Source organism: Zalophus californianus, chromosome 10, assembly GCF_009762305.2.
Source record: "Zalophus californianus isolate mZalCal1 chromosome 10, mZalCal1.pri.v2, whole genome shotgun sequence".
Lineage (NCBI taxonomy): Eukaryota > Metazoa > Chordata > Mammalia > Carnivora > Otariidae > Zalophus > Zalophus californianus.
The window spans coordinates 78,600,414-78,619,386 of record NC_045604.1 but is presented as its reverse complement, the minus strand read 5'-3'; the positions used below and the strand labels follow the sequence as shown (position 1 = coordinate 78,619,386).

Here is an 18,973-nt window from a genome sequence, read left to right as displayed (position 1 = left end):
AGTGAGTGAAACATGGGTCCCTGCTCTCGGGGAGCTCAGGATCTTGCAAGGGAGACACACAGATTATAGCATCTGAGTGTGACCTAGAAGTTTTGTGCTGGACTCTCAGAGGAAGGAGTGATAGATTTGGCCTGGGGGTGGGGAATGTGGGAAGGGAGTGATGTGGGAATTCAGGGAAGACTTCCCAGAGGTGGTGACATGTGAACCAGGCCCTAAAGAATCAGTAAGGATTTTTGCTGTGCAACATTTGCCCAGCAAATGTGGAACTTGATGATTTGAAAAGGTGGTGCCCTTTTGTTTGGGCTTAGGTGGACCCTGGGGAGCCCAGAGTACCCTGCCCAAGTCTGCTACCCCCTCCCCCCACTTTGAGTCCCCAGCTCTGCAGCTTTGGATCACCCATGGGAACGAGCTGCTCCTCAGTGAGCCCTGGCTTTTCTTCCCAGCTTGGCCTCCGGCTGGAAAATGCAGAGAAAATCGTCCACAGGCTCTTTGGCGGGAAGTCATTCTGGGGGCAGGAAGAGGAGAGAGAGGCCCAGCCAGAGAAATCCCCAGAGCCAGAACCACCCACACCACAGGCAGCCAATCCTGACTGTCCAGGAGAAAGGTCCGGAAAGATGAGAGACCTGCAGCAGAAGGTAAGAGGGGGGATACCTGCACCCACCCTGCTCCCACCCCTCACCAGCCTGAGCTTTTGGCCTGAGGACTCAGGCATCGATCAGCTCTGACCCTGCCCGCCCTCCCTCCCCCCAGCGCTCACAGAAACAAGTAGCTGGTCCAGAGCTGAGTAGTTACCTGCCTTATGGTGAGAACGTATTGATCAAAGCATCACAGATAATTAGAAAAGCGTCCAAGTGCTAAGTGCATTTCCACCAACAGAACGCCTCCTTATAATCAATGCCCAGACCGCTACCAGCACCCCAGAGGCCCCCTGCCCCTCCCTCTTCTAGTCTACCCATCCCAACCAAGGATGATCACTAATCTGCCTCCTCTCTGCACGGATTAGTTCTACTTTGTAAAAATCAGCTTCGTAGAGGTATGGTCTACTTTTAATAAGCAGTGTGTGTTTAAAGTATACAGTTTGATAAGTTTGGACATTTGTACGCACATTTATAATGATGAGCAACCACCACTTCTAGCTAATTCTAGAACATTCTCAACACCCCAAAGGAGACCCCATCCCCATTAACAGTCAGTCCCCATCCTGTCCTCCTCCAGCCCCTGGCAACCACTAATCTGCTTTGGGTCTCTATGGATTGACCTGTCATTTCATATAAATGGAATCAGACAACACGTGACCTGTTGTGTCCGGCGTCTCTCACCGAGCATGATGTTTTGAGACTCATCCGTGTAGCACGGATCGGTCCTCCATCCCTCTTGAGGACTGACTGACATTCCATGATATGGACAGACTCCATTGCATTTATCCACTCACCTGCTGATGGACATTCGGGTTGTTTCCACCTTTTGGCGACTGGGAATGATGCTGCTCGTGTCATTTTGTGCGTGCGTGTCTGGCTTCTTTGGCTTAAATTTTGTTGGTGAGATCCATCTATGTGGCTGTCCATATTCCTGCTTTGTTCACGCTCCCTGCTATGCAGCGTTCCATGGTACGAACATACCAGAATTTCTTTACCCATCCTACTTTTGGTGGACTTTTGGATAATTTCCAGTATCTGGCTTATTACAGGTAGTCCTATGAATATTCTTGCACATGTCTTTGGATGAAGGCATGCACGTGTTTCGGCTGGGCATATGCTCGGGAATGGAGTTAGTGGGTCGTGGGGTGCTTGAATATCCATTTTGTGGGTGGGGAGTTCTATCTTACGTGATTATTCTCCCCTTGATGGACGTTTAGGTTGTTGGCACCCTTTTACTCTTGTAAGAAGTCATTGCTATGTACATCTGAGGGGGATCGAGGACAGAGGCGGGGCATTTGCTGACGGGTTCACACCTTTACCCATCATCAGGCGTGAACCCATAGGGCCCAAGGACACAAAGATGGTCAGGACACAGTCTGTGCCCTTAAAGCCTCTTGGGCTGGAGCTGGGGCTGGCAAGCAACGAGAATGAGGTGGTGGGCAGGGTCTGAAGACTTTTTTTTAGAATCTGCGTCCTTTTTGTCCGTTACTTTCACACCTGGAATGGAGAGTCCTATCCCAAGATATATTTAGCACAAACACAGTGATAGTGGTAACAGTGCTTGGCCTCAGTGTTGGAGGGGCGATAGGGAGCCGTGGGGACTGTGGCCAGTGGGAAATGCATGTGGCAGCCTCCGTCCAGCTCTGGTTTCTTATTGCCCCTTGTGGTGGTGGTAGGGGAGACAGGCCAGTACTTCTCTTTTTCGAGAAGCAAAACTGGATTTTATACGTAGTCACCTAAGTTTTAAACATTGGAAACGAATTCAAATTTTATTTTATATATATTTTTTTAAAGATTTTTTTATTGGACAGCGAGAGACACAGCGAGAGAGGGAACACAAGCGGGGGGAGCTCGATCCCAGGACCCTGGGACCATGACCCAAGCAGAAGGCAGACGCTTAATGAACTGAGCCACCCAGGTGCCCAGAAATTCAAATTTTAAAAAATATGCACTGTGAGGGACTCCTGGGTGGCTCAGTCGGTGGAGTCATCTGCCTTCGGCTTGGCTTCTGATCTTGGGGTCCTGGGGTCGAGCCCTGTGTTGGGCTCCCCATTCAGTGGGGAGTCTGCCTCTCCCTCTACCCCTCCCCACTGCTCGTGCTCTCTCTGTCTCTCCAATAAATAAACAAAATCTTTAAAAATACGCACTGTGAAAAATATGAAGGACAAATGGTCACAGACCAGAAGAGACAGGAGGGACAGGACACGTTAATGCAGTGTGGTCCCTGGATTGGATCCTGGAACAGAGGGAGAATTGGAATGGGAAAACGTGAAATCTGAATGTCTGGAATTTTGTTAATAGTACATGTCCTTGCTGGCTTCTTTGCTTTCCCTGCGCCCTGGCCAGGAAAGACACTGCCGAAAGAGACAGAGCGAGGGGCGTATGGGAGCTCTCTGTACCATCTTTGCAACTTTTCTGTAAATCTAAGATTATTCCCAAAAAAGATGATGAGAACACGCACACCCATACACACTGCCCTGGGCATTTGGGCAGTACCATGCAGACCAAAGAAAACACATCCGTGGATTCCGCCTGAGAGCCATGAGTTTTGCAAGCCATGTTCCGGACACCAAAAGCCCTTGACCTTGCCCTTCTGCTCCCCTGGGCCCCCACCTGTGTCCAGGCACCAGACCTGCTCCTGGTCACCGGTCTGGGCTCTCCCTCAGGTGGCCCGGAGGCGCGCAGAGTGGCGGGCCCTGCGGTGTGAGCTGAGCGCGAAGGTGTTTGGGCACGAGCTGAGCTTCGTGAACTGTGGGGTCGTGGGGAGCCACGTGACACGCCAGTCCTTGAACCTGGCCGAGCTGTCAGTCAAGCTCCTGAAGGTACCTCAGGCTGGGCTCGGCCCCTCCCCGCCCTGCTGGCCCCGTTTTTTCCTTTGATGTTTTGGGGGGAAAGTACTAAGGAACGTTTCAGACTTAAGACCATGGTATTTTGAGCCAGGCTGCCCAAGTTCAACCCACGGCTCCACTTCTTACCTCCTTGGGAGCATTAACTTGTCATGGCCTCTGTTTGTGCATCTGTGAAATGGGCATGCTAGCATAACAATAATGGTAGCAATAAAAGCAGCTACTTCATGGGGCTGTTGTGTTAAATGAGCTATGCAGTAAAAATGCAACAAAGCCTTTAAAATGCACCTGGCACGTACTCAGTGCTCTGCATCGTGCGCAAGGCCCACATACCTCCTTACCTGACTCACCTTGGGTCCCTGACCTCTGACCCTTTTCCGCAGTAAACTGCCTGGGTTTAACTCCACTCTACCTGTTTCTACCTGCGTAGGTTTGGCCAGGTGATGTCCTCTGTTTGTGGGCTCTGTTTTCTTGTCTGGAAACAGGGCATAATGATGCTTTTCCTTCCTCTCCCACCACCCTGGTGTGAAGATCAGATAAGGTTGTGTGTGCTCAGTGTGCGCCTAGCCCACGCCAGGGGCTGTCATCTGCGTCATGACAGTTCTCTGGCCGCAGGGGCAGGAGGTACAGGTGACCCGGAGGCTGAACCTGGCGGTGCAAGAGCTCACCTTTCCCACCATATCCGGCCTTCCAGCCCGGCTGACCCTCAATGTCTCGGCCGCCATCAGCGTCCGAGTCCGAGGGACTGCCGACTTCCAGCAGCATCTGGATTTCTCTGTGCATGGCTACATCAAGCCCAGGTAGCTGGCTGGCTTCTTGGAGCTGGAGGAGGGAGGTGGGTGGGCGGGGGCCTCCCCCTACAGAGGGCCGCAGGGAGCTGGGCCATCGGCATAAGCTGGAGGGGATTCCTGCTCTGCCGACCATCCATGGTACCATGGTACCATCCATCCTTTGTTTTTTGTGCCAAGAGACTGTGCGGAAATGCTGGGCAGCTGTGCCCACTTGACAGGTGAGAAGACTGAGGCTCAGTGAGGTGACATCATGTGCCCAAGATGCACAGCAGTGCCAGGCAGCCGGGACTCTAGTGTCCTGCCACGAGCCTCGCTTCCCTCTGTTCCACTCGGCCTCCGGGGGAGAGGAGGAGGGAAGGAGGGAGGACCATTTAAGATGAACGGGCTGTGACTCCTTCAAACACACAGAACTACCGATGAGGCAGACACTGCTCGTATTCCCACTGATGGTTGAGAAAACAGCCTCCAGGCAGGTGCACTGCGGGTCCAGGCCACCCAGCGTGGGCAGAGTGGGTTCAGGGCTCCGTCTGATTCTGGAGCGGGTCTGGGGCCTGCTGGGCGACTGTCCCCCACTCAGTTGGCCAGGCTGTAGTTTCTGGGTTCGATGTGGGGAGCGTGGGCATCCTGTGCTGGCTGCTCTTTGGCACAAAGACCCCGGCTGGGGCTCAGGCAGCCCCCGGTCCCAGCCCTGCTGCGCCCATCCCAGCCAGGGGACCTGGGCAGGTGGTTTCGCCGCTCCCAGCCTGTGTCTGCGTCTGTGAAGTTCAGGCCGATGATGGCGAGGTCCGGATGGACCAGATGGCGTGGCTGGTGCACTGGAGGGCGTGGTCCGCGGTGACTCAGGACTGGCCCAGGCCTGCGGAGAACAGCCGGGAGCGGCCGGGGCAGTGAGCACAGGGGTGTCGTGTGTGCGGCCGCCCGGGGCCTGCAGGCTGCAGCCAGCGCGTGGCTCTCCCCTCAGTGCCCTGCTCCAGATCTCGGCACAGATGGGCACGATGGGCGCCCTGGGGCAGGCTGGGCTGAGGTGGGTGACCGGCGTCCGTGGCACCGCCAGCCTGGATGGTGGGATCCACGTGAGGAAGGGCCGGGACCTCAAGGTGCATCTCAACACTCCCGAGGAGGCCGTGGAGCTGCTCAGCTTCAGGTGGGCATCCTGCACACGTGAGAGGGAGCCGGTGCGTGCGTGCGTGTGCAAGCGAGGGCAAGGGTGGGTGCGGGCGTGGGTGTGGCCCGAGGGCTTGTGCACGTGTGTCTGTGAGTGTGTATATCTGTGAGCACGTGTGCATGATCACCCGTGTGTGAGCGTGAGCTTGTGTATGAGTGTACGTGACCATGTGTGTCTGTGGGGGGTATGAGTGTGTTGCACACGCCTGTGTGAGCGTGAGGGTGTATCTGTGAGTCTGTATGTGACTATGTGTGTCTGTGGGCATGTTCATGAGAGTGGAGTGTGCCTGTCCGATCATGTGTGTGAGTGTGTGCCCGTGTCAGTGAATAGGGTGTATCTGTGCATATAAGTGTGTGTTTGTGTGTCAGTGGGGGAGTGTCTGTGACGGGGACTATGGGGTGGCTGAGAGGTGGAGGGGGTACCTCCCATATTCCTCAGCTCTTTACAGGGGTCCCTCTTGGTTGTTCCCAGCCTCCCAGAGAGGTGAGGGTTGGAGAATGAGTTATTTCAGATGAAATAGGAGTGAAGCCAGGCTGCCCTCAGTCACACCTGCTTTGTCTCTGTTGTCCCACCCTAGCCAGGGGCACTCTGTCCTCTTGCTGTCCTCTAGGACCTTCTCCCAGCAGCAGCCCATGGGGTCCTTTAAAATATCAAGTCATGGGGCATCTGGGTGGCTCAGTCGTTAAGCGTCTGCCTTTGGCTCAGGTCATGATCCCAGGATCCTGGGATCGAGCCCCGCATCGGGCTCTCTGCTCCGTGGGAAGCCTGCTTCTCCCTCTCCCACTCCCCCTGCTTGTGTTCCCTCTCTCACTGTGTCTCTCTCTGTCAAATAAATAAATAAAATCTTTAAAAAAATATCAAGTCATGTCACTCTCTGCCTCTACCACCTCTTTAAAACCCTCTACTTGTTTCTAGGATAACCCAGGTCTTCGTGATTGTCCTTCCTCATAGGGGTCCTGCCTACCTCTCACCTGTTTCCTTCTACTACCTCCTGCCCTTCACTCACTCCCTCTCCCTCCACCCTAACCCCTTGAACCACCCTTCTTTTTGTTCTCCTAAAGAGGCCACTTTATTCCCACCACAGGACCTTTGCACCTGCTGTTCCCTCTGTCTAGAATGCTGGTTCCTTCTTATCCTTTGAGTCTCTGCTCATGTGTTACCCTCTGCAGAGACCCCCACCCCCCCGCCCAGCTAGAGGAGGCCTTGCCCTGTCCCCAAGACAGACCCTATGCGAACCCCATTCAGGTTTGTCGTGGCACTTGTCACCAAGTGCTGTGGGTGAATTCCCCAAAGTCCCGTCCTTTTCGTGGTGGAATTCACCCCAGCTCCAAACTGTGGCAGCTCAAGCCATATTTGTCCAGTGAATCAATGAAAATGACTTGTCTGGGACATTCCTCTTTCCCCACCCAGCTCTAAGCTGTATCTCGTCACCGGGGATGATGTGAGGAGCTTCAGGAATGTCCACCACCCTTCTGAGGCCCAATCCTGTACTGACAAGAAAGGTAGGCTGTGGGGTCTTTGTCTTTGCTGTCCCAGGTTGGGCGTCTGGGAGCCGAGGGGAGCAGTGCCAGCTCCAGATGCTGGGGTTGCTCTTCTGCCCTAAAAGTATTTATATCCCTTAATTCTTTGATTCTGCTTCTAGCACTCTACCCTATGAAAATAAACCAAAATCCTTTTAAAATGCACTATGCACAAAGATGTTCACTGCATCATTATTTACAAGGGCACAGTCCTAGGTGAATGGCTCACTACATGAGCTTGCAACAGGTTGTTACATTTTCAGATGGTTGGAAAGTCATCAAAGAATATTTCATATGTGAAAAATTTGTGAAATTGATGTTACAGTGGCCAGAAATAAAGTTTTATTGGCACATGGCCACACCCATTTGTTTACCTAACATCTTTGCCCGCTCTCGTCAGTCAGCAGCAGAGCTGAGTGGTTATGATGGATCCTGTGATTAGGGAAGCCTCAGATTATCTACTGTCTGGCCACGGATAGAAAAAAATTCTCCAGCTTCTAGTTTAGTGAACCCCCTGAGATAGCCTGTAACTTTAAAACCCCATGATGAAGGAGATATTTTGATAACACTAGAAAATTCTTTGATGGTAACATCGGGGGAAAGGCAACAAAATTGACACGAGATTGGGAAGGAAATACACCAAACCGTGGTGGATCTTGCGGGTCATTGTTTTTGAGTAAGGTCGGGGAGGGGCCGCTCTCAATGAATGGACTCCTTTAGGCGGGGCACTGTCCTAAACACATCGGGCGTGTCAGTCCTCGCAGCTACACCATGAGGCAGGAACTGTTACCTGTCCCAGTTTACAGATGAGCAGCACTGAGGCACAGAGATGTTAAGCAATCTGCCCAAGGTCACACAGCTGGCAGATGGCAGAGCTGGAATTTGGATCCAGAGGTGGGTTTACCTACCCCACCCCCCCAGGGGCCATTTGGCCATGTGTGGAGACATTTGGGTTCTCCTGACTGTTGTTGGGGTGGCTACTGACCTGCAGTGAGTGGAGAAGAGTGGCTCACCATCCTATAGGACGGCTCCCACCGCAAAGCCTTATCCAGCCCAGAATGTCAGTGGTTGAGGGACTCTGGTCCACACTCTTCCTGCCTGGAATTCTCTGGCTCTCTGCTGACCAGAGCTGCCTGCCCCGCTTTCTCCACAGCGTCCCACACCTGGGGCTGGCGGCTATGTACAGAAGTCACCTGGCCGGCAGCTGGTCAGCCCTACCTGCTCTCAGTGCCTGTGTTCCTGGCTGTCACATTGACGAAGCAGGACCGGGGCCTCCGACAGTATCTGCTGGAAGCTGCCTATACCTTCCATTCCTGGGTAGGCCCTGTGGGACGGCCCCTTCTTTCCCAGCCAAGATGTGGGTCTCCCTAGGTCTTCTACTCCGGCATCAGCCTCATACGGACGTGGGGCTCCTCTCTGGAGCTCTTGGGCTGGGTGGGTCCTGCTGTGGTCTCCTTCCTGCCTCAGGACCCTTGCACATGCACATCCTCTGGCTCTGGCTCTGTGACTTCTTAACTCTGAATCAGTCTTCAAATCTCAGTTCAGGGGTCTGCTGCTCAGGGAAGCCTGCCTTGATTATCCCAAAGTGGTCATGTTCTTTTGTTCCTTGCTCTAATAGGACCATGTTTTTTCCCTTTAGATCACTTTCATGTGTTTTTGTTTTGTTTTGTTTTGTTTTAGAGCAGGAGAGAGAGAAGGGGTGGGGGCAGAGGGAGAGAATCTTAACCAGGCTTCATGCCCAGCATGGAGCCCGATGCAGGGCTCAATCTCACAACCCTGAGATCCTGACCTGAGCTGAAATTAAGAGTCAGACGCTTAACCGACTGAACCACCTAGGAGCCCTGATCACTCTTACGTTTGTTACTTAAAGCTGCTTGACTACTATCAGTCTTCCCTCCTGGTCACTCAAATTCCCAGGAAGAGCTTTAGCGCCTGTGTTTCTCACTCCTGTGTCCTCAGCATCTGGCCCAGAACGGGCATTCGACACCCTCCTATCTGATCTCCCAGTTTCTGCTCCTCTCCTTGCCATCTGTTGTCCCCCAGCAGCCAGACAGGTCTTCCTAAATCCTAAAAGGATTTTGTCCCTCCTCTGCTCAGAGTTCTCCGGTGGCTTCTATCACTCTGAGTAGGAGCCGGACACCCTGACCTGCTGGGCTGTCCTCCCCATCTCCTGATTCTTTATGAGGCTTACTGCTCTCCACACACTGATGTCTTTTTTTTTTTTTTTTAATGCCAAGCACATTGCTGCCCCAGGACCTTTGCACTGGCTGTTTCCTCTGCCTGGAACACTTTCTTAGACACACCCTTGGCTCTCTCTCGCCTCCTTCGCTTTCTGAAATACCACCTTCTCAGAGGCAGCCTTCCGTGACTACCCTCTCTGACCCCGTACTCTCACTGAGTTTATTAGCAGAGTGCCCGTCCCCAGGTGCTGTGCTATCTACAGTTGTGTCTGGTGGTCCTGTGCTTCCCCTCTAGAATGTAGGTGCCATGAGGGTTCACATATTTGTGCATCTAATGCTCAGTCACACTCCCTGTGCCCACAGCTAGCCTTGCACAGAGTAGTAAACCTTTCCTGGTGGTGTAAGAATGCTCATCAATGCAGGGTCTTAAAGGTGGCTTGTGTCTTACACTGTGTTTTCCTTGAAGCGGACCTGAGGTAAGGATTTGGGTAAAAGTGATTGGTTAAGGAAAGTCTCCAGGAGGACCCAGTATAAGAGGGTGGAGAAGTTAGGATAAGGAAGGGGAAGAACTGAGTTGGGGGGGGTGATGTGAAGTGGCAACCTCTGCCTGATCCCGGGGAGGGTGGTGGCCCTGGAGCATGGGTTATGTCTCAGAGTGTGGTCCCCTTGAGGCTGAGGAGCTGGGCTAGCTTTTACTCTTGTGAAACACAGAGGAGGGCAATGTTCTGGAGGCCCAGGTGCCACCAGCAAAGCGTGCAAAGGCTGATACATAGGCACGCAGAGCTGACTAAGGGATCCGAGGGGGTCTCTGCAGGGTGCCCGTGATGCATGCCATGCCTTGCATCTCCCCAGGCTATTTGCCGGACAAAATGAGACCCTGTAGATGTGGTCCTGAGTTGTCCTGCAGGGCTTTGCTCTTCTCCAGGTACTGCCTGAGATCTCCAAACTCCCAGTTTGGTTCTTGTTTTGTGAGGCCAAGGAGGAGCCGAAGACCTCATGCTTTTGAATGGTGGGGCTGAGGGTCTTCTCCTGGGAAGAGGGAGAACCTTTGGAGCTGGATGAGGTTCTCAAGACTGAGAAGTCTGCTCTGTTTTCAGAAGGACAGCTGGCTCCCTCAGGAAGCTTCGGTTCACCTCTTCATGGGCACCCCCAAGTCAGAGGTGCCCAGGGATGTCGGGGTGGATGTCAGGTACAGCTTGCCCCAGGGGAAGTTCCGGCTCAAGCTTCTGCATCCCAGGAAGAAAATGCAGCTGGATGGTAACGAATGTTCCCTTCACGGTCGCTCGGGCTCAGAGATAAGAAACCTGGTGGGAGGTCGTCCCCTGGGGAAGATAGGGGCAGAGGTTAAACCCTGGTCCTTAACTCTTGTTTTGTTCCCCAGGAAAGATGGAGACTCTCCAGAGTGCCCGGGTGGGTCACCTGGAGCTGATTCTGGATGACAGGGACGTCTACTACATTAAGGTTTGTTGCACATCCTCAGGCCTCTTGTGTTGGCACCTGCCACCTTCCAGCCTCTTCTGGCCTCCGTCCCACGTTCCCTGCTTAAAATAGTCAACATCACCACGGCTGTGTTAGTGGTTCTTACCCTTCCTCCTACTGTAACATTTGTGACCTCTTGGTGCTCAGAAACGTGTAAAGAAGGAAAACGTGGGCTCGAACCTCACTACCATTTAGGTGAAAAATTGACGATATTAGTAATACAGGAGCATGCAGTGGAAACGGGCAAGTTAAAGCACGGTACTCCCCGATTTTCCAAAAGAAATGGCTGTGTATGTCCCACGCAATCTGTGTTAGTGCCTCGGGGCTGCTCTAACAGAGTACCCCAAATTGGGTGGCTGAAACACCAGAAATTTCTCTTGCACAGCCCTGGAGGCCAGAAGTCCCAAATCAAGGTGTTGGCAGGGGTGGTTCCTTGGGAGGCAGGGAGGGAGACACTGTTGTGTGCCTCGGGTGTTCCTTGGCCTCTAGCATCTTTTCCCTATGTCTTCACATTGTCTTCCTCTTTCTGGGTCCAAATTGCCTGTTTCTTTAAGGACACCAGTCATACTGGACCAGGACCCACCCTCACGACCTTGTCTTTTTTTATTTTTAGATTTTTTATTTATTTATTTGACAGAGAGAGCGAGCGAGAGCGGGAACACAAGCAGGGGGAGTGGGAGAGGGAGAAGCAGGCTTCCCGCCGAGCAGGGAGCCCGACGCGGGGCTCGATCCCAGGACCCTGGGATCATGACCTGAGCCGAAGGCAGGCGCTTTACGACTGAGCCACCCAGGTGCCCCCACAACCTTGTCTTAACTTGATCATTTGCAAAGACCCTATTTCCAAATAAGGCCCCATTCATAGATACTAGGGGTTAGGTCTCCAACATCTTTTGAGGGGACATGATTCAACCCATAATACTATAGATTTGACATACCTTTTACTTTTGAGTTTTGTTTTTTGTGTGTATTTGTTTTACACGAAAAGATCACAACCTTTTCTTTGTTGGCACTTTTTCCCCTACTTGAAAATCTACCCTGACAAACTTTTTGTGACAGCACAAATTGCGAATACCATTTAAATTTTATTGCGTTAAAAAAAAAAGTGATATGTTTAAATAATTCAAAGTTCAAAGGATATGAGAAGGTATAGAACTGAGTGTCCCACCCGAATGGTAGTGCACGTGGCTATTTAAATAAATAAGGATTAAAGAGAAACACGCCGTTCCCCAGTGGCACTAACCACTTGCCAAGAACGTTTCCATCCTTGCAGAAAGTTCTGTTGGTCAGCACGGGTCTAGAATTGAAAACTCTCCCCAGAGCCAACCACTGTTAGGTTTTAGTGTGTGTGACTCTTCTCAGAGACACATTCTTAGCAGTGGAATTCCCAGAGCAAAGGGCACATGCATTTTTCTCTTAGAAGATACTTTTGAAGGTTCTTCACCAGGGGTCCCTGGATGGGACTCAGCGGGGCCGTTGAGGTCCCTGCAATCGTGCGCAAGTTTTGCATCTGTCTGTCCGCCCTGCTGGAGAGAGGCTTCAGACTTCCCATCTGATGCTCAACCTGGTCTGGATGAAAATGGCAGTTTTGGCCTTGCTCCCGCCAAGCAGGACATCCGGGCACCGGTGGCGTTGGGTCCGGCCTGTCCACCTGGGTCTCCAGGGGCTTCTCAGGTCTGCCTTTGAGACTCCACAGCCGGGGCTGGGATTTTGCTGCACAAACACACTTTCCACTCCCAGATCCGCTTCCTTCCCCCCGGGTGGGGAGAACACCAAGTGTCTGGGGAGAGCGCCTTCCTCCTAAAGCCCCAGCTTCTTGACTCCTGAGGCTATAGATCATTGCCAAACTCCCAGGAGCCCGCCAGCCTCCTCTGGTTGTTTGCTAAATGCCCAAGTGCTAATTGCTTCCATTTTCCTGCAGACATTCCCGCCGCTCTCCAGAGGGCTGTCTGCAGCCTGCAAACATTTGCTTTTAGACACCCTCCAGTTTCAGCTGCCTCGGATGCATAACAGCAGGGTTCTGGAAATTTCCAAAGCCTATTCTCAGGGGGCCATGGACAGCCTTGGGCTCAGAGGCCCGCCTTTAGTCCTCTCAGCAAGCCCGTATGAGATGAGGACACCCAGACAGAGCAGCTTGGAAATACAAAGCAGCAGATCAGATCTGGGTTCAACCCAGCTCAAAGCCTGTGAGGCTTAGGAATGGCGTGCGGGAGCGTGTGGCTTTCAGTGCTTCCTCCCAGTGTGCAGGGGTGGGGCGTCCCGAAGTCCCAGGCTGCCCAGGGAGCCCAGGTTTCCCGTCAACCTGGCTCAGTGTGACTGGTGCGCTCTTCACCTGCTAAGGGGCCTGGTTTGGATGAAATAATCCATAATCATTCTCTTCACGGGCTGCATTTGGCTAACGCCAGGCAGCCTCTGATATCGACAATGTAAAACCATCACGAAGATACCCCTTAAAGTGAGAGAAGCAGGGCAGAATGGAGAGCCTACATCTGTTTTTGTGAAAAGCAGGAGGGAGCTTGTAAGTCCGTGCTTCTGTGCACACGTGTGCCTGAATGCACATGAACATGCACACACATACACACAGTTGTATACGTCCTTCCTTCCCCAGGTCGGGGGAAGACCAAATGTCAGGGATTCTGCGAACGCCTTCCTCTTAGAGCCCCAGCTTTCTGGAGGATGCATAAGAAGCTGGGCACAGTGGCTGTCTCTGAGGGAGATGGGGAGACTAAGGAGGGCATTGAAACCTGTATTTTTCACTGTCTTTTTTTTTTTTTCAACAATTATTTATCAAGTACCTACAGTGTGCCAGGTACTGGGAAGAGAGCTCAGTGAAAGAGACACAATTTTCTCCTCTTGGAGCTCACATTGTAATGGGAGAGACAATAAATGAAATAAGCAAGTTGTACGGTGATAGGTGGGTATATGTGCTGTAGGAAAAGGAAATTTTTGAGCTGGGCACAGGGGTCTGAGATTATGTGAGAAGAAGGGTCTGGGGGTTGGCTTCAGTTTTAAATAGGATGGGAAAGGAAGCCTGATGGAGAGGATGTGCAGAAGAGAGCCATGGGGCTCTTTGGGGGAAAGGACTTCAAGTAAAGGATGCAGCATGTGCAAAGGTCCTGAGCTGAGAATTTGCCCAGAGTATTAATAGCACAGTACTCAGCCTCGTGTGTTTGGAGCAGAATAGGAGAGGGGACAGAGAGGTGGGGGGAGAGACCACATAAGGCCTTCCAAAAGAGGAATCAGAAGACAGCAAATCGTGACTGCCAAGAAACAAAGGCAAAAACGGGATTTCGAGCGTGCCTAAAATAGTGGACAGTCTGGGAATGGTGGGGTCGGTTTTACACTTTCGGGCTGAGTGGATCAGAGGGCAGTTAGCAGAGAGGTCTGTTGGATTGGTCTACAGTTGGCAGCGGCAGTCGGGGATGACAGTTGCTGTTGCTTGTGGGTTCTCCAGAAAATCTCCAGCACCGTGACGTGTGGCGTGTGTTTTGGGCTGTCCGTGTGTCCTGCCTGCCAGTATCGTCCCACGGGCAGTCCCTTTGGCCAGGTCTGCACTGCTCACTTCCAGAGAAAGCCTCAGCCTTGTTGGTCTTTGCAAGGCCTTTGACTTTTACCCTGAGGTAGACGAGTGTGCATGATCCTCTGTGTCTCAAAGGGGTCGCCCTGGTGGGGAACAGACATCAGGGCCCGGCGGGGGGAGGCCTGGGACAGCCGCGACGACGATGCGGGGGTGACACAGGTGCTGATGGCCCACGTGGTCGGATCCCAGAATATTCTGCAGGGAGAACTGGCCCAGAGCTGGCTGACGAGAGGGGGAGGGGGGTGTCCTTCACATTTACATCTGGACTTATAACAGGGACTACCTACTTTGAAAAAGGTCAAGTTGAAGAAATTGGAGAAGGACCAGCCAGGAAGGCCATTAGCTAAGCTCTGTCCTCTGTCCGGTCTCCGTTCTTATGGGTGGAGCCAGGCCTGCTGGCCGAGCCCCCACCCCCCACCCCCAGGTGATGCTGGGGTCTTTTCAGGGCCGGAGCGACCTGTGGCCTGCAGCTGGGGGCGAGGCCCAGCGGTGTGAGGTCCAGCTGGAGGTGAAACTCGTGACAGCAGGGAATCCTGTGGTCCTCATGGGGAACCTCAGCCAGCAGACCGGCAGCAAGTTGGCCTTTTCCGTGTCACTGAGCAACCTGCTGAGCGACCAGGCCCACCTGTCAGGTAGGAAGAGGGACCCCCTGCTGCCACTCCCTCTTTTCAGTGGGCAAGGCTACTGGAGGGGGAGGGCTGAGTAGGCCACGTGGAGTCTCCGTTCCCTCCACCTGCCAGCATTAACATCCCACCCCGGGGAAAAGTCCAGGCTCCATATCTGCTCACAGCTTCCCTTCGGTCCCCCAGAAGCTCCCCCCAACACTGACTGCCCAAGTTGCACGGGGCATGGTTTAAACCTTAAACACATCGCCCGGCCTGGGCATGGCCGGTCTGGCAGATGCCCGCCTGGATGCCAGAGCTGGGGTGTGGCCCCCTAGCTATGCTCCTCGTGGGGTGTTCTGGGAGATTCCAAGGGAACGATGTCAGGGGCTGGGGCTCCTGGCAGTTTGGGTATTGTCACGGGCCCTGCTCTACCTGCGTGACCTGGCTGAATGTCTGTGTAGCAGGAGCAAATTTCAGAAGGTGAGGTTTACCAGATGGCCTAGAAGGCACTGTCATTTCCCTTCTGTTCTGTCTTGTTTTGTTCTACTTTATTTAAACATTTTGGCTCAAACCCACAAAAGTGACTTTTGGGCCACCGACAATGGCCACCAAGTAACGCTGTGAGCACTCGGACACCAAGGTTCCTTGGCAGAGACTTGGGCACAGGTTCCGCCAGCACCCCCCATCCCCAGGCCCCCTGGGTGGTTCCCATTTCCTTGCCTTGCCTGGTGCTGGGATGGGGTGTCAGTCCCGGGGTGTGGGCCATGACCACTCCACGCCTGCCCCTCTCACTGCCTACCCCCCCATGCAGTGCGGCTGGAGAAGGCAGTGGAGGACGGGCTGCAGGTGGTGGCCCTGGGTGGCGAGCTCTCTGTGCCCGGTTTCGTGGGACTGCACCTCGTGGGCAGGCTACAGAGGCACAGCCGCCTCTGGACCAGCTCCCTGAGGATCAAGTACGGCCTTCTGGGTACGGCGCCACGTGCTGGGCTGGGGGCGAGGTGGGAGGGGGCAGGACCCGCAGCATCTCCGGGGGCTCTGGCTCTGAGGGCCAAGGTGCCACCTTGTCACCTTGTTTAGCCCTCACCACACTCTTCCTTAGCCACTGAACACCTGCCAGTTAAAAAAAAAAAAAAGGTGTGTGTGTGTTTGGGGGAACATAAGCCTGTCTTTTAAAACCTCTTCCTCCATAGCTTCCAAGGAGTGACATTAAGTGGAGCAGATTGGAGCAGGGGTGGGGGGTGGCTGAGACTGGGACGGACGCTCCTCTCCCTGGAATAGGGATGGAGGGCTGCTGGCCGAGGACGGGCAGGTGTCTCTGGGTTGCCCTACACAGGTCAGGCGAGGCGGCTGGCCCAGGAGTGCAGCACCATCCAGAGGCTGCGGGCACATAGTGGCTCAGAGGTGACCTATGAGCTGGAGCTGGACCACGAGCTCCACTGCACGCAGACCCCAGCACTCAGCCACAAGGTGGGTGCCCTGGCTGGGCGGGGGTCTGGAGAGAGCCGGGAGCTCATCCTCACAGAGAAGGGTCTGCTCAAGGTCACGTATGGGAGCGGAGCTGGAATCGGAGCTTTGGTCTCAGGCTTCCGTGCATTGGTTCCGTTGGTCTTTACTGAACACCTGCTATATGTGTAGCACTTGGGGGGGAGTTGTGCGCATGGCAGCACTTGGTCTGTGCCACCCCATTGCTGGGCAGGGGCAGAGAGAGAGACAGACCAAACCAAGAGAGCCGTAAATGACCTGGGTAGTAGGGCAGAGGCTGAGCAAACAGGACAGGAAGTCTGGTTTTGGATGGGGCAATGGGGAAGGCTTCTTCAGAAAACAATTGTAAGCAGAAAATGAAAGCATGCAACAGTTCTGTTCCTATGGAAGCATGCTGCAGGCAGGGGGAATGGCAAGTGCAAAGGTCCTGGGACAGGAGGGAGAAATGGAAGGTCAGGACCTCGTAGTTCACCAGAGTGGCTGGCAGGGTGAGCAAAAGGGAGAAGCAAGCAGCTGTGCTTTTGTTTAATTTACTTAGTTCACGTTTGCCTCTTCCGCTGGATTCTTGCCCCTGTGAGTGCAGGGTCTTCTTGATTCTTTATTCTTGGGTATCTGATGTCTGGTGCTGGGCATCATATTACTTGGTACTCGGGAGAGATGTGTTCAGTGAAGGAGTAAATGAATGAGCCCATATTGCCTTGACCTGTGGTTCGGAGACAGGAGAGGGCAGCAGGACGGCAGGTGTAAAACCCTGGTCTGCTTCGAGTCTATCCAGGGAGCCAGAGGCCGCTGTGGGAGAGTAGGGGGCAGAGAGCCGTGGGGTTGGAGCCATTTTCCCATGGCAGCTGGCTTTTTCAGCCCCTTATTGGGGCATGGACCAGGGTGAGGCCCATGAGCCACTTGCCTCAGGCTCAGCATTTAAGGGGTACCAACAGCCCAGGAGGGCAGGTGAACCATATTCGGATGCGCTGTCTTGCAAGATCAAAATCAATGCAAAGACCATTCTCCTCCTACAGAACTGTCTTCCCAGAGAAGCAAGCCTGCCTCCCCCAGGGTGGGTGGCAGTGAGGAGGCCTGGGGACGGGGCAGACAAGGCTTTCTCAGGGATCTCCCTGGTGGGGTGTGTCCCCAGGTTCAGCTGCGGCACGAGGAGGGCTTGGGCTCCCTGCACTCACAACTGGAGGCGAGCTACGGGATGCGCTGGAATGACAGCAGCAATAAGAGGAAGCTCCGCATCAGCCACACCTTGCAGAACGACTCGGGTCCAGCCCTGAGCAATTACTTCATGGAGGTGAGCCCAGCCTCTGCAGAGCTTTAGCTTGCATGGTGGCATGGCAGCTGGGCATTCCCCCGCCCCATCCCTGGCCCCCCACATGTCCCTTTGGGCCTTGGTTGCAAGGATGCTGCAGGCTAAAACTCAGCTTAGCGCCCTTACCTCTCTCCCACCTCCAGTCCCCGTGTCCCCCGGGGAGTCTAAGAGTCTAATATCCGCGCGGCGTGCAGGGGTGGGTGGGGGAGGGACGCTCATCTGCAAGGATATTTGCAATGGGTTGTCTGCCAGGAGGCTTGGGAAGCACAGATTTCCAACTATATGTGCATTTGGGAAACGGCTTCACTTTCAGGTTTTACCGGAGGGTTATCTGTTTCTCTTAAGTAACATACACGTGAGTGCTTAGCTGCTGAACAGGAGATGGGCTCTTGTAAGGCATGCACTGTGTTTGTCTTTAAATTGTTTTAGAATTTTTTTAGTTGTGGTAAAATATATATAACCTAAAATTGACCATTTCTGCCATTTTTAGGTGTATGGTTCAGTGTCATTAGTTACATTCACAGTGTTGTGCAGCCGTCACCATCATCTATCCCTGGAACTTTTTCATCTTGTAAGCGTGAAACTCTGTCCCCATTCAGGAAGAACCCCCTACTCCCCACTCCCCCTGACACTTGCTATTTCCTGTTGTTTTGGATGGTAGCCATGCTAATGGGGGCGAGGGAGTACCCCATTGTGGTTTTGATGGGCATTTCCCTAACGCTGAGTGATGTTGAGATCTTTTCCACGTCCTTGTCGGCCATTGGTTTATCTTCTTTGGAGAAACGTCTATTTAAGTCCTCGGCCCATTTTTGAGTCAGGTTGTTTGCTTTGTTGTTACTATGTTGTAAGAGTTCTTGATACATTCTGGATATTAACTCCTCATCAGATACATAGTTTGCAGATATGTTCTCTCATTCTACCCATTGCCTTTTCCATCCTTTGACAGCATTCTTTGGTCCATAAAAGTTTTACCTGTGCAGGTGGTTTGACTGATCTCTTTTTACTTTTGTGGCCTGGGTTTTGAGTGTCCTATCTAGGAAATCCTCGCCACATCCAATAGTGTTCCCTCTATGCTTTCTTCTAAACGTCTTCTGGTTTCAACTCTTAACATTTAGGTCTTTGATCCATGCTGAATTAGTTTTTGTGTGTGGTGTAAGGTAAGTGTCCAGCTGCATTCTCTTGCATGTGGATATCCACTGGTCCCAGCGTCGTGTGTCGGACAGACTCTGCTTTCCCCCATGGAGGGTGCTTGGCATGCTTGTGGAGAAATCACTTGATCACAAATGTGAGAGTTTATTTTGGGGGGCCCTATTCTATTCCATTGGTCTGTATGTCTGTCTGTGTGTCCCTGCCATACTGTTTTGATTACTGTAGCTTTGTG

At 53.1% G+C, this 18,973-nt stretch overlaps 1 protein-coding gene across 1 annotated transcript in view; it reads left to right on the top strand.

Annotated features, from left to right (window-relative positions):
• The window catches only part of LOC113932557, a 167,529-nt gene that overhangs the window by 34,601 nt on the left and 113,955 nt on the right, over window positions 1-18,973 (top strand). Inside the window, 12 exon segments of the mRNA XM_035722212.1 lie at window positions 444-635; window positions 3,305-3,460; window positions 4,100-4,284; window positions 5,237-5,419; window positions 6,851-6,942; window positions 8,114-8,277; window positions 10,238-10,397; window positions 10,522-10,601; window positions 14,642-14,828; window positions 15,613-15,768; window positions 16,135-16,268; window positions 17,416-17,574. Coding sequence (XP_035578105.1) covers window positions 444-635; window positions 3,305-3,460; window positions 4,100-4,284; window positions 5,237-5,419; window positions 6,851-6,942; window positions 8,114-8,277; window positions 10,238-10,397; window positions 10,522-10,601; window positions 14,642-14,828; window positions 15,613-15,768; window positions 16,135-16,268; window positions 17,416-17,574 — 1,848 coding nt within the window.